This window comes from Protomyctophum bolini, assembly GCF_963924005.1.
Source record: "Protomyctophum bolini genome assembly, chromosome: 4".
NCBI classification, from domain to species: Eukaryota; Metazoa; Chordata; class Actinopteri; order Myctophiformes; family Myctophidae; genus Protomyctophum; species Protomyctophum bolini.
The window spans coordinates 9,305,296-9,320,535 of record NC_137865.1 but is presented as its reverse complement, the minus strand read 5'-3'; the positions used below and the strand labels follow the sequence as shown (position 1 = coordinate 9,320,535).

Sequence of the window (15,240 nt, the reverse complement as noted above, 5' to 3'; positions counted from 1 at the left end):
TGATGCTTTGTGTTTCCTGTCCTACTTTGTAGTAGTTTCCTGCCTTGTCTCACCTTCCCTGATTTTTTGGTTCTTTGTTTCACCTGTGTCTTGTTTTCCCCCAGCCAATCCTTGTGTTGATTTGATTTGAGTTCACCTGTGTCCTGTTAATCTTGTGCCTATTTAAGCCCTGTGTTTGGTTGTGTTCCCTGTTGGATTATTGTATTGTCACCTGAGTTCCAAGTCTATGTTATGTTTGCTAGTGTTTGCGCCATACTGCTATACTAGGTCTTTGTTTGAATAAAGACTTCCTTGCATTTGGGTCCTGCTTGAAAACCACCTCCTGACAGCTTCATTTCTGCTTCTCGTTCACAGAGAACAAACAGCAACACAGAAACAACACAGTCAGTGGCCGAAGACACATCGCCGTCTGCCTTTCCCGTTTTGTTTCCGGGGGGTGGGTTTCAGAGTAAAAGCGGCCATGTCTTTCCGGCACCCCAGAGCTCCTATTTTGAAGGAATTCCGGGGCTCATTGTGTTAACCACTGACCGTGTGGATGGGCCCATGGATGGGCGCTTGCGGTGTGTCTTTGGCCACTGACCGACCGCGTGACACAGACGCACAAAGCGTACATGTTGAACAAAGGCAGACAGCGATGTGTCTTCGGCCACTGACTGTGTTGTTGTTTGTTCTCTGTGAACAAGAGAGATCTGTCCGTATCCGAAAAGAGCGCTCCTCCTTCACACTTACACTTTCAACACGGAGCGAGAGATTGCTGCTTGTATAATGTTGATTGGTCAGTAGTCGCACACCCACCGAGCTGGGTTGAAAACGCAGAGGTGAAGTCAGTGACGTATCACGGCCACAAAGCACAGGCGTGAACGCCACTTACACAATGCACACGTCACGGTCTATGGACATTGTCACGGTCAATGTACGTTGTCACGGTCTATGGACTTTGTCACAGTCTATGGACTTTGTCACGGTCTATGGACTTTGTCACGGTCTATATGGACTTTGTCACGGTCTATGGACATTGTCACGGTCTATGGACGTTGTCACGGTCTCTATGGCTTAGCCACCAGAACTAATAAATCCATCATAGTATACTGCAGTAGCAGGTATGAAACAGCAATCATAATCAATAAGCATAAGAAATCACTGTGTGTGTGTGTGTGTGTGTGTGTGTGTGTGTGTGTGTGTGCGTGCGTGTGCGAGTGTGCGCGTGCAGACGGTGTTGTTTTGAGTTTTCCTGATTGTAGACGACCGAAGGGGACACGACCTTTAGTGAAACAAGGACTTCAATTACTGGAGCTTCGCTAGACACTCCTTTTACAGAGAGACTCCAGCTCCGTTTAATTTATGCTCCGTCTCATTGATAGTCTCGCTCATGGAACCACAAGAACACAATCATCTTCAACACGTCACATTACAGGGAGGAAGTGTTTTCTGCTCCCCAGGGGAGGAGGTTGCTTTTACAGTTACACACAGGTGCAGCGGATGGCTGCTCAGATGGCTCTAACGGGGCGGGTCGCTGGCGAGATATCTTGCTCCGTTACAAAGTACAGTGTAACTAGTAACAGCTGTTGTCAATTAAAGGTGGTGGAGTAAAAGTACAATATTTGGATCCGAGATGTAGTGGAGTAGAAGTAAAAGTGTTGGGCATTGGAGATACTCTATTAAAGTAAAAGTACCTCAAGATGTTACTTAAGTACAGTACAATGACTTGCTTTTAACTTGTTATGTACGTTGTATGTATGTTTTATTGGTTTTAATTTTCTTAATAAGGTTGTCCTTCCTATGTTCTCTCCCTTTGCCCCCACACATGTAAAGAGTGCTCATGAAAAGCGCTATATAAATCCCAGACATTATTATTATTTATTACATGGCTTGGTTGAATTGCTTGATTCTGATTGGTCAATCGTAGAATTCAGCAGTGTGTTATTTCTTGATAACAGAGCGCTCCGCTCTATAACAGACCGATGCCTAATCAAACCCTCGGAGCACCTGCTGCGCCCCGCTTGATTTACTGAGGTTTCCAACATGACAGCCATCTAACACACACACACACACACACACACACACACACACACACAATGTAATTTACAGCCAAACATTGCTCTCAAAAATGTGTTTGAAAACATTTGAGCTAGAAATAGACGAAGCAGTACCCGAAAATGGATTCTATTGGATCAACTCACTTCCTTGTTTTCCTTGTTATACCTTCAGACTGTTTAACCACCTCCGCTTCGCGTCGGTGGTTAAACCCCCTGTTGGTTGAATTTCCTCCTGACAATGACCACCTATAGGCAGATATTATCCCTTACTAAATGTGATAATTACTTTCAGCTGCTGTATAAGAAGTGTCCAGTGCCGTGTTGTGTAAGGTGCATTATAATGACATGCGTGTCTCCTCTCTCTCCCCAGACCTGAGACCCAGCAGAAAGCTCCAGTGACTGCCCCCCCTCCCCCGCCGCCCCCTCCGCCCCCCCCTGAGCCCACGGGACCCCCGGAGCAGGACGAGGAGATCCTGGGCTCCGACGATGAGGAGCAGGAAGACCCCGCAGACTACTGCAAAGGTCACACACACACACACACACACACACACACACACACACGTCACATCATGTGTCCCAGGCTCCAGCCTATCGTATCTCCCTCTCTTTTCTCTCTCTCTCTCTCTCTCTCTCTCTCTCTCTTAGGGTGCATTTTGCATCCCAAAATGCAGTTTATAGTTAAGGGACGCAAAGAAACAACGACCTCTGCATCCACAGGATGCACTACTGTACTACTGTACTGTTTTTTTATTCTAGCTTCAGTTATAATAATCATTTCTTCCACATTATAACCATATAAAATGAAATGGGAGTTAAATGCTGCAATTTGGAAAAATATGACTCCTAACGTCGTTGAAGTGGGACTCATAAAATGTCCCTGGGACTCCTCTAAAGGACCATCCCTGCATCCCGGGACTCATTACATTGAAAACCTATTTACATCACTGCTCTCTCAGCAGTGTGACATACTTGGCAGGTGGTCCCACCTCGCTTCAAGGTTGATTGACTGTTGCCAGGAAGGAAGGAGTATAGCGTTCTAATGGGCCTCCTGCTCTCCAACAGGCTCCGCTGTTTGATTGGAACACTCTATAACCACGGCTCGTTAATGCTCTGAAAATGTATACCTGGCCCACCCAACCGGACCACTCTGGGTGGGCCCTGATCCAGAAGAGGTCGAGAGCCATTGGTTTTAGCTGAGACGACGTCATACACTTTGAGTCGGGGCTGACCCCAGCAGAGGTCATTGTGTGCATCGTGTCAGTGGTTCTCAAAGTGGGGCCCGGGGACCCCCAGGGGGTCCTTGAGTGGATTCCAGAGGGTCCCCCAGTCTAATGATTGGATAGTTAACCAAATGGACCCCTGTGGGTGTGTAATTAACTCTGAGAGTTAAAGTAACACTGAGAATTGTCAAACTGAATCACTGCTAGTCTGCTATAGCTGTAAAGATCTTCTCTTGTGGCGGTCCCTGAGTCCCTGACATATCTTTTTTTTTTTATATATATATATATATTTTTTTTTATCCCACGATTTTGTAACCCATTTTTCACCCCTGTGTCAATCATCTAATGTGATCCTGGGCTCTACACACCCTCCACCAACCTAGTCCCCATATATGGGATATCTTAAAGGGTATCTCACACTAGCCCCTTGTCCGACCTCCCCCTCCGCTCACCACTCGGCTATAACTGGTCGTCTCGTAGGGCTGCCGTAATTGTCCAAAAATTGGATTCGGATATTCGTTTTAAAAACCCACGTGGATTCGAACAATTCGAGCCATTCGGATTTCGGATTTCAATTCGAGCCAATCGGATTTTTTTATAATTATATTTACACCAATACAACCTGAGACATAACATTTAAGATCGCATTGCTGGCGCAACTCTCTCTCTCTCTCTCCGCGCATTGGTGTTGCTGAAAACTGAGATGGAACACAACGCGCATACATTCTCCCTTCTCCAGTAAAACATTTTTCTTAAATGAGCAATCCTACCACACAGCCTTATCAAAACGAGGCACGGAGGCAGTATTAATTTACAGAACAGAACACTGCATTGCTGGCGCTGCTGCTGCTGCCGGGGCACCACATTTCATCCTTACGCATTTTATTTATCTTTTTATAATTTCCTGAAGGATAAAGTCGCTTCATGATTGAAGATTGATGAGTGATAGATCTGTGTGTTGTCTAACAAGCCCAAATTTATTAAATAAATTAATTACCAGCAGCCAGCTGCATTATTATTATCTGTGGACTGTGGGTCTGCTGCCGACGTTATGAAACTTTTTAGCTGGCTAGCTTCTCCGCTGTTATGCTCAAATTAGTGACCCTAAAGAATTCTGAGGCAACATGGCTGGAGACGAGGCAGCCAATCAGAACTGCGCTGCGCTGTATTCTGTGTTTAGGAAGAGTGCGAGGCAGTTGATTTATTCTTCAATGTATGCCGTTGTCGGCGTGTCGCGTGGCAAATATAACTAATCTACAAGCTCACAAGTCACAACGCTTACCCATGGCACCGAAAACTAATAATAATAATAAATAAAAAAATATTTTTTATTATTATTTTTAATTCGAACCTTAATTTTATATATTCGGTTATTAATTATTTTTTTTGATTCGAATCTATATTCGGATATAGAATATTCGTTGGCAGCACTATCGTCTCGTTCGCACGGTGTTGAAAAATATTGTGGGAGGGGATGATCGGGTACATTCTTATCTTTTTCTGTATCGTATGATTTTTTTTTAAAGTATGCGTATATATGTGGTCTGCATATAGTCCAGATCTGTCAGGACTACTTTGGGGGTGTCCTCTCGACCTCTTTGGTGTTAGAGTGAAGCCAAGATCCTGCTCTCGTCCACTGAGGACTGAGGTCCAGGACTATGATGAAGAGAAAGGGGGCTATAGGGTGTCCCCTTGCATTACCCCAGCCCGGATGTCAAACTCCTCGCTGTTGCCCTCTGGGGTCACCACCATGGCTCTTGTTCCTGCATACGTGGTCTCTATCGCCCGGAGTACGTTGGGAGGGACACCGTAGTATATAGGGCTCAAGGACCTTCACCATCGTACCTCTGTGGATCGAGTCAAATGCCTTTTTGAAGTCGATGAAACAGAGTATACAGCAGTCAAGTTATCCTTTTTCGCCTCCTCGATCAGTCTCCTTATAGTGCAAATATCTGGGCTATGGTAGTCCTCCCCTCTCGAAAGCCATTTTGGTTCTCCCCCAGGTGAGGGTCAATAGCATGCACCTGTTTCGTATCGTTCGGTTGTAAAAACCTTTGCGGTGATACATGTCAGGCTGACGCCTCGGTAGTTGTCTGGCTTTGACAGGTCTCCAGCTTTAGGCACCTGGATGATGTTAGACGTTAGGTCGTCGAGATCACAGTTCACTTTTGCCCTCTCGTACTGTGGCTGTGAATACATCAAACGTGGTAATACATCAAACGCATAGGAATAGTAATCGTGGATAAACCAAGAACCTATATCATCAGTCTTATATGTTCTTGGTCTACCTATGATCCTAGATTACTATTCATGTGCAGTTGATGTATTGCCGTGTTGTGAGAGGGAGGGTGACTGATTTAAGCAGTCACACCTGGCCTGAGTCAAACTAGAACTGGACTCAGAGCTGGGTGTGGCTGCGCACCTGTTGTGCATGGACTTGATCTCACATCTTTACGCTACAGATGTTTTTACTGTCTGATAAGTAGTAATCAATGGGTTGAAAGTAACCTTTGAGTATATATGAATAGAGACGGCATCCGACTTCTCCTTCCATCCACTTGCATTAAGTTGCTCAAAAGCGCATGAGGCGATTTCACTCCTCCTTCCGCGTAGGAACAGAGTGCATTCTGGGATGGATTGGCCCCAAACACATGAACGCGCTGCCGTTGACTATCATTGCGCCGTTTGCGCGCGTTCGCGTATGAAACATTCGTTCACGTGTCATGGCCCCAATAACATGAACGAGCGCAATGATAGTCAACGGACCAGCGCTGGCTCGAGCTGCAATACCAAATTCGGCCACTATGTCCATTTGGCCTCAGGGTTTCCTCCGGGTGCCGTCTCTATTCATATATACTCTAAGGTTGAAACAACCATTTAAGCCTTTTTTTTTGTAGCCAGCCTGCCTGCGACTCCATGTTGAATATGCAGTAGATGCACTCTCTCTCTCTCTCTCTCTCTCTCTCTCTCTGTGTGCGTGTGTGTGTGTGTGTGTGTGTGTGTGTGTGTGAGTTTGTGTGTGTGTGTGTGAGAGAGAGACTCTTCCTTCTGAGTAAAGGATCGACCTTCCTTACTGTATGTCATTGCCTAGTTATGTCACCTGTAACCTTGATGCCTCTCTCTCTCTCTCTCTCTCTCTCTCAGGAGGGTACCATCCAGTGAAGATAGGGGACCTGTTCAATGGGAGATACCATGTGATCAGGAAGCTGGGGTGGGGCCACTTCTCCACCGTATGGCTGTGCTGGGACATCCAGTGAGTCGCACGCACGCACGCACACACACACGTATACAATAGTGTACACGCATGCGTGCTCGGCAGCGTTGCCATGACAACCAAACCGTCCTAGTCAAAACACCAAAGCCAGCAGAATGAAGCTCCTGTGAGTTCATGTGCTGCTGAACACACTGTCAGTACTGTCCCAGTGTCACCTTACTGCACGCACGCACACACACACGCACGCACGCACGCACGCACGCACACACGCACACACGTACGGCGTACGTGCACGCACACACACACGCATGCACACGCACGCACACACACACACACACACAGTTGACCTACATACATCACACATTCTCTCGCTTCCCTCAGTTGGCCCGTATTCCACTAATGTTATGACATTCATTACAGCCATAAACTGTAGAGCTATGTATATTAATGTGATAACATTAGTTATCAATTCATCAAGCTGGACGAAAGTTGGAATTATAGTTTAGCAGATTTAAATGTGACAGCCACGCACACACAGACTATAATTTTTATTTTATCATGATGATTTGGGGATATAAAATAATAGACACGCACATCACAGAGTTTGTTTTTTTAATCTAATAATATCTTATGCAGTGTTCGGACCTCCTGCAGCTAGATGGGTCATTGTTCTATACCTCTTCTAGCAACCCAAAATAGCATCCCCCATGTGGCTGTGTGTGTGTGTGTGTGTGTGTGTGTGTGTGTGTGTGTGTGTGTGTGTGTGTGTGTGTGTGTGTGTGTGTGTGTGTGTGCGTGTGTGCGTGTGTGTGTGTGTGTGCGTGTGCGTGTGTGCGTGCGCACACGCGTGCATGCGTGCGTGGACATTCATGGCTGTGATGCACAATACACAATATCATATCAAATCTACATATCTACATTGAGAATTACAGTTTGTCATGTTTGCCTGTGTCATAATTAGAGAAATAGCCTGCACCTTTGGACCCAGCCTAGAGGAAGCCTTTATGACCAAGGTCATTCAATAGCAACCACTCCTACAAAACCATCTCAGAGCCGGGCTGTAGGTGCAGACTATTTGTTTTGATATATTTGGCAGCCCATACATACATAGGCCCACAGACTGGCTGTTGGAGGGTTTCCACAACTTAAAAGGCTGAGAGTATTGTGCTGCCTCTGCGATACTTGGCAGTATGGCAGCCGAGACGCTGTTATACTTAGAGTACTGAGTGACATGCTTATTGTAGAAGGGAGTTCCAACCTGCGCCTCTAGCCTATGGCAGGCCAGTCTGGTGCATCTCAGAGGCAGCCTCTAGCCTATGGCAGGCCAGTCTGGTGCATCTCAGAGGCAGCCTCTATAGCCTATGGCAGGCCAGTCTGGTGCATCTCAGAGGCAGCCTCTAGCCTATGGCAGGCCAGTCTGGTGCATCTCAGAGGCAGCCTCTAGCCTATGGCAGGCCAGTCTGGTGCATCTCAGAGGCAGCCTCTAGCCTATGGCAGGCCAGTCTGGTGCATCTCAGAGGCAGCCTCTAGCCTATGGCAGGCCAGTCTGGTGCATCTCAGAGGCAGCCTCTAGCCTATGGCAGGCCAGTCTGGTGCATCTCAGAGGCAGCCTCTAGCCTATGACAGGCCAGTCTGGTGCATCTCAGAGGCAGCCTCTAGCGGTCTAGCCTATGGCAGGCCAGTCTGGTGCATCTCAGAGGCAGCCTCTAGCCTATGGCAGGCCAGTCTGGTGCATCTCAGAGGCAGCCTCTAGCGGTCTAGCCTATGGCAGGCCAGTCTGGTGCATCACAGGTTACAGGAGGAAAGGAAGGCACTGGAGCAGCTCAGACAGTTTAAGCCCTTATTTTATGATCAGGGTGCAAAACTGTCTGAGCTGCTCCAGTGCCTGCCTCCTTTCCTCCTGACATGCTTATTGTATCATGAAGACATTATGCCTAATGATTTTGTGCACATTTGGAGTCCCATGATTTTTTGGTACTTTTTCTGTTTTGTATGCGTAGAGACACGGTGACATTAGTTAGTTAATTTATCAAGCTGGACGAAAGTTGTATTTTTGGTTTCTGAAACCCTTTTGGTGCATTCGTTCACACAGGCAGACGCAAAGACGAATGGGAGTGTCATTTTGAGCAGCTACATGCATCATTGCGTCTTTGCATCGTCATGTCGCTGGCTTCCATTGACAATGAATGGTAGACTGCGTCATTGCGTCTGCCCGTGTGGACACAGTATTTGAGTCAAAAGGCCCAATCGAAATATACCACTTTATGTGAAATCATGATCCTAAGTCCTAACCCCTCCCCCATTTTCATACAACTGTGGGCTTAAAGTGCAAGAACACTTTGGTAGAGGTTTGGGTTGTGTTACCTGGCCACGATGTGACCAAGAAATCTGAAACAGCCGATTCAGACAATATAGAACAAAACTCGTACTGTTTTATTTATATTTTTTAATTTTAACTTCCTGTTGATTTTACTATTTGAAGATCTGGATCCGGATCCATGGATCCAGTCCGGCTTTTCTTCCTAATAAAAATGGCATCAACAGGAAGTTACGGAGCCTCTGAGTGGCCATGGTAAGGAAAATAAATTATCTCATCCGGACAAGATATTATCTCGTCCGGACAATATAATATCTTGTCTGGACAATTATCAAAATAAAACAGTAGTTTTTGGTGATGCTCTGACTATATTGTCTGAATCAACATAGTTTGTGTTTACATACTAAAAGAGTGACTTTGAGAGCTCTTATACAATGTAAGTCAATGAGGAACATATTTTGAATTATCAATTTCTAAACACTGGAGCGATAATTTTGGATTTCTTGTCCACATTTGGAGTTACACCATGGCAAGGTAACTACACAAGAACACAACCCAAACCAGGTGGGTGGTGCTACGGGTGCATGGCCACATTAAAACATCATTTTAAGTTAACACTTTCTGTACACCATTTTGAAAAGAAAAAAAATCTTCCTCCTAGTATAATCATAGTATCATGTTTTAGGGGGGGGGGGGGAATCACTGCACACTTCTTATCTTTAATATTTGTGACCACTATACTCTCCCTTATGTGGACATTGTTAAAATGGCGTGTGTGTGTGTGTGTGTGTGTGCTTGTGCGTGTGTGCTTGTGCGTGTGTGCGTGTCAGGGTGAAGAACTTCGTAGCCATGAAGGTGGTGAAGAGTGCTCAGCACTACACAGAGACGGCCCTGGATGAGATCAAACTGCTGCGCTGTGTGAGTCAGTCTGTCTCTCTGTCTGTCTGTCTGTCTGTCTGTCTGTCTGTCTGTCTGTCTGTCTGTCTGTCTGTCTGTCTGTCAGTCAGTCATATGTTAGTGATTCTCTTCCCGTCACACCTCTCTTCTCATCCCTCTTTCATTTGTCTCACTCGTGTCTCCTCCTCTCCTCTCCTCTCCTCTCCTCCAGGTCAGAGAGAGTGACCCCGCTGACACCAACAAGGACATGGTGGTCAATCTCATAGACGACTTTAAGATCTCTGGAATCAACGGCATACGTATCCACAGACTCTGTGTGTGTGTGTGTGTGTGTGTGTGCGTGTGTGCACGCATGTGTGTGCGTGAGCGCGCGCGCATATAGGCTATGTATTTCTGTACATGTCAGAGTTGTAGTCGTTGACTCTCAGACCAGATGTGTGCATGGTGTTTGAAGTGCTGGGTCATCACCTTCTGAAGTGGATCATCAAGTCCAACTACCAGGGTCTGCCTCTGGCCTGCGTCAAGAGCATTATCCATCAGGTACCGTGCACACACACACACACACACACACACACACACACACACACACACACATACAGTAGGCCATCACAAACATCCATTCACATTTTTTAAATTAACTGTAATTTCCACACATTAGACATCGTTGCCGTCAGGCAGAAACCTATTATATCCATATATTATTTTCCTCGTAAATGAACACTGTACTACTTGATCGTACTACCTACAGCATCACACAAAAATAAGAAAAACAGACTAAAGAACTCCAGTCTCTCCTGCTTTTAAACCAAAGTGGTTAAACCAGAGGATATGTTCTTGTACCCGTCTGTTATTTTTCGTCCTGTAATGTATTGTGTCTATGTCTTGTCTGTATATCTTGATCGGTGACGATCAATTTCTTTTATCAAAAGTAGAAGATCTGCTAGGTTGAAACGCGCCGCGATGCAATGCGCTTTGAGCTTGTAGATCTGCTAATTTATTTAGATTTTTTTCACTTGACATATGCGGTTTCCATTGGACAGAGACGACAGGTTAATCTCCCCTGACAACACATCCTCCTGACAGACGGCACAACACGGAGAACATGAAAGAATCCTAAAAGACAGAACAAAGTGGGGCGACCCCCGTATCAGACCCCCATATCAGACCCCCATATCGGAGTCAGAGGCTCCCCGGGGCCGGGCGAAACATTTGCTGCATGTCACTTGCCCTAATGCCCTATTCTCTCCCAATTTCTTGTAGCTTACCGGCTCAGTGGCCTTGTGGTTAGAATGTCCGCCCTGAGACTGGGAGGTCAGGGTTCGATCCTCTGCCGGATCATCCAAAAAATTGGACCGAGTGCCTCCCTGCTTGGCAATCAGCATTATGAGTTGCATTGGGGGTAAGTCCCTGCGACATAAGTAGCGTCATGTCCAGGGGGTGTACTTGTACATCAAGCCCTTTGTGCCTCATGGCTCGGCAAGGCTTACTTGCCTCTCGCACTGACTTATCGATAAAGGCAGAGAAATGTACCCTCCCCGGTAAGCATATGAACTCTGTTTTGTTAGTGACTGACAACTAAGACACACAAACAATCAACAAAAGGAGCGCTCGCCCAGCAGCCTTCCCCCACCAAGAAGGGGAAGGATTGCTGTGCACTTCAAAGACCCTCGAATACTGTAGTTCATTTGGCTCCTATATAGGCAATAAATAATAAATGCACGTTTACTGTACATTTGCTCTGTGTGTGTGTGTGTGTGTGTGTGTGTGTGTGTGTGTGTGAGTGTGAGTGTGAGTGTGTGTGTGTGTGTGTGTGTGTGTGTGTGTGTGTGTGTGTGTGTGTGTGTGTGTGTGTGTGTGTGTTGTCTATGTGCATCCATGCATGCACGTGTGTAGGTGTTACAGGGCCTGGACTACCTGCACAGTAAGTGTAAGATCATCCACACGGACATCAAGCCGGAGAACATCCTGATGTGTGTGGATGATGCCTTCGTCCGGCGCATGGCCGTGGAGGCCACGGAGTGGCAGAAGGCCGGGGCCCCGCCGCCGTCCGGATCGGCAGGTAAGTTACACCACTGTTTCCCCAAAAACACCGGGTGCTTCGGGGGACCCATTTGTGCGTCGCGGACACATTTGTGGGTCCCTTTATTTTTTTTTGTTTCCCTTCGTTTTGTTTTTGTTCATTATTATCTTTGGTGACGGCTGTGGCTCAGGAGGTTTAGAGCAGGTGATCCGTGGCGGGTCGGCGGTTCGAATCCCGGCTCCTCCTGTATGCTTGTCGAAGTGTCCTTGGGCAAGACACTGAACCCCACCTCGCCTCCGGTGGTCGACACCGTTGGTGTGTGAATGTGGGAAGTGAGGACGCTGGCGTCGACTGTTCGCCGCTTCACCTCCCAATGTATGAATGAATGGACCATTGTGGATAGAAAAGCGCTATAGAAAATGCAATCCATTATTGTTATTATTATTATTATCTCTCTGTGGCGCCAGGGCCAACAGGACGCACAGGAAAAGGCCCCAGAGAAGACCCCGTGAACCTAGTTTTTATTCTTTCGTTTCTATTGTATCGTCCCTCACCTCATGTCACCTCGATCTCTCAGCCTCAATTCCGAGAAATGCGCTGCTAAAATAGTGCAAACACAAAGTGTTTGGATTTCAATGACGTCACACTGCGGAAACTAGCGTTGCCTAGCGACAGGGAAGCGACCACCCGGTAAATAGTGTTAATTCTGGATCAATATAGAAATCAACAAATGACGAGAATTCTCATATTGACACAGGTGGGTTTTGTACAGAATGTCAAGAAATCTCAATCTTTATTCTCTTACTGTACCATTTACATTATTATTTTTACTAACTTGTAGCTGCACTTTAACAATTATTCCTAGATTTATTTATTTATTCCTAGATCAGTGGTTATTTTAATTTTATTTCAAGGACCCCCATAACTCTGAGAATGTATAAATGTACAAATGAAACCAATTGGAACCGGTAAGGGTATGATGCATTGTGATCTTGTAGATTCACTATTTTTGCTCTTTTTGCACGCCACCATTATACCTTGTTGTTGCACACACAACCACAACAAAGTATAATACAGGCCTTAATGGAGAAGTTCACCCCAAACAGAGAGAATGAGTGAACCTCCATGAATTCAAGACTTCGTGGGGTTTGTTAATTGATGGAAATAAATAAGGTTTTTTGGGTGAACTACTCCTTTAAGTCTGATTAACACTATTGGAGTTGACATTATCCACCTGCAAAAAACCTGCTTCTTGATTATTCGATGAACGAACCTATGAGCAAGATTAAGCCTGTTTCTGTTTCTGTAGACCCAAATCTACAAGTTCTGGGAGCTCTACAGGGTCACAATGCAAACAGGTTGTTAGCGACTACGGTAGACTTTCAGTGCACCGAAACGCAATGTGCCGTATAAACCAGACATGCAAATGACATGGTCGCTCTGAATTCAATTACAGATGTGACAAGTGATACACAGGTAATAAGCGCAGCTCGAGGACATTTAAGGATACAAAGTTGTGCTCCGTGGAGCGAAGAGGTTTTCTTGTTCAACTGCACGCCGCGACACGCACACGAACATTCATTTGAATGTGTGTGCACAGGCTTGAGACACTCAAAGACGAGCACGTTCACTCTTAATCCTCCTGTGCATTGCATTTAATTAGAGACCCTGAATGAACTCGTGTGAGAATTTGCATGCGACTCACTTCAACATTAGAGAGGCTCTAAGAGGTGGAAAGTACGTTTAAGGATACTGGCTGAAGAAAACGAAAAAAGAAAGCGTTGTGCACAAGCAAGCCTCGCGTTCTTTTGCATACTGTACGTCGTCTCTGTCGGGTGGGTGGAAACCTGTGCAAAAGATGGTGTAATATGATCAAAAGTGTGTGTTAATTTGCGAATAAACAACACACGAGGTTTCTGCCCGACAGTAACGATAAGCGCACATGCTCAAGCATTATAAGCATCACTCACCAAGTTGCGCAGCAGGGGGAAAGTTCCTGCCCACCACCATGTAGGCTTTGAATCCTCCAGAAGCTTCCGGGTTGGCACTTGGCTTGGTTCCAATGATCATCATCAGCTGTGTTCGTCATGGGTGAGAAGCCAAGCTGACAGGGCAATCTCTGTCGCCTCCCCGTCCTCCTACAGGACTTTCTCTGCTGCGTGTTGTAGGCATAGTTAGAGGTTAATGGTTAATGGTTAAGGTTCAGGCATATAACCATGCCCGCCTGGGCTGAACACCAACAAAAGAGGCAGTCCTCCTGCAGCCCAGGACACCTGTTACGCATAGGAGAAGAACTAGGTCGGATAGTGTGTTTCTCCACACGCGTTGCGTACTTCTGGTGAATCCCCTCACTGTCACGGTGAAAGGCAATGTTCGTATACCCTCCCACTGTAGGGCTTGGCAGTGACAGGGACTACACTCGTGGGGAAAATGTGGAAATGGCATACTGGCTAAATTGAGAGAAAAATGGATGTATGCTCTGTCACACGACAGTGACGAAAATAGCCGACCTACAAGCTCACAATACATCATGCCCGCGACACGCTGTGAGCTTGCAGGTCGCCTATTCTTAGCACGGGTCATCACCACCATACTACAGTACGAAGAATGAATTAGGACGATACAGGTTCAGTGTGTCATTACAATACATTACAGCCAGCGTAGACCATTTGGAGTAAAGATCTAACCTTATGTAACAACAGCAGCGTGGAAAGGAAAGGGAACGGCGGTCTTTGATTTACTGTCTCTATAGGTTTTGCATTTGCATGTTGTTTTTGTTCGTAGGCGTTTTAAGTTGACTGAAAGAATGAGTGCAGCAGGACAATAAGCTGCATTATTACCATAGCAACCGACGGTAAGGAAGGGTCAGAGCGCTCTGACAGCACATCACAATATCATGTACTGTACTGTACTTACAAATAGTGGCTATCAGGCAGAAACCTCTCATCTCCATATTTATCTCCATATCTCCATAGTTTGTGTTTTTGGGGTAAATGAATGCCCCACATTTTCATACTACAAAGTGTCACACAAAAGTATCGAAACTAGCCAATCTATAAGCTTGTATATGGAGCAAAAAAAAATACATTGTATGAATTGGAACACTGGCTAATTTTTTGTTTTATTCGTCACTGACTCATACAGGTTACAGGTATACAAGCAGCAAAATGTTGTTGGGACTTATCCCACAGATTGTGCTACATACATATAAGAAAGCATATTAAAATATACAAAAGTTCACCGAGTATAAGCTATACTTAAACAGCAATGTTTTACCCAAATGAAGTTAGTTAGAATATGGAGATAATAAGAGGTTTCTGCCCAACAGTGACAACACATTCCTGTGCTCCTTCCTATATACTGTACAGCTTTCTTTTACTCCAATTAAGCTGTTTCCCCCCCCCCCCCATACAGCATGGTGCTCCTGCTCCGCCAGGGGGAACTTTCAACATCCCAACAGGTTCTCTTTGAAAAGGAATCAGACTCGCATTCTCCATGAACCTGGTGTCCTCCTGGTGAACCGTGCACATGTCATG

At 45.8% G+C, this 15,240-nt stretch overlaps 1 protein-coding gene across 2 annotated transcripts in view; it reads left to right on the top strand.

The window, feature by feature from the left end:
- The window catches only part of LOC308313770 (SRSF protein kinase 2-like), a 93,028-nt gene that overhangs the window by 58,425 nt on the left and 19,363 nt on the right, over positions 1 to 15,240 (top strand). For both annotated transcript variants that reach the window (XM_080761071.1, XM_080761072.1), the window contains 6 exons: positions 2,407 to 2,558; positions 6,401 to 6,509; positions 9,618 to 9,705; positions 9,896 to 9,983; positions 10,118 to 10,224; positions 11,578 to 11,743. In XM_080761071.1, the coding sequence (XP_080617197.1) occupies positions 2,407 to 2,558; positions 6,401 to 6,509; positions 9,618 to 9,705; positions 9,896 to 9,983; positions 10,118 to 10,224; positions 11,578 to 11,743 (710 nt within the window). The remainder of the gene's footprint in view (positions 1 to 2,406; positions 2,559 to 6,400; positions 6,510 to 9,617; positions 9,706 to 9,895; positions 9,984 to 10,117; positions 10,225 to 11,577; positions 11,744 to 15,240) is intronic.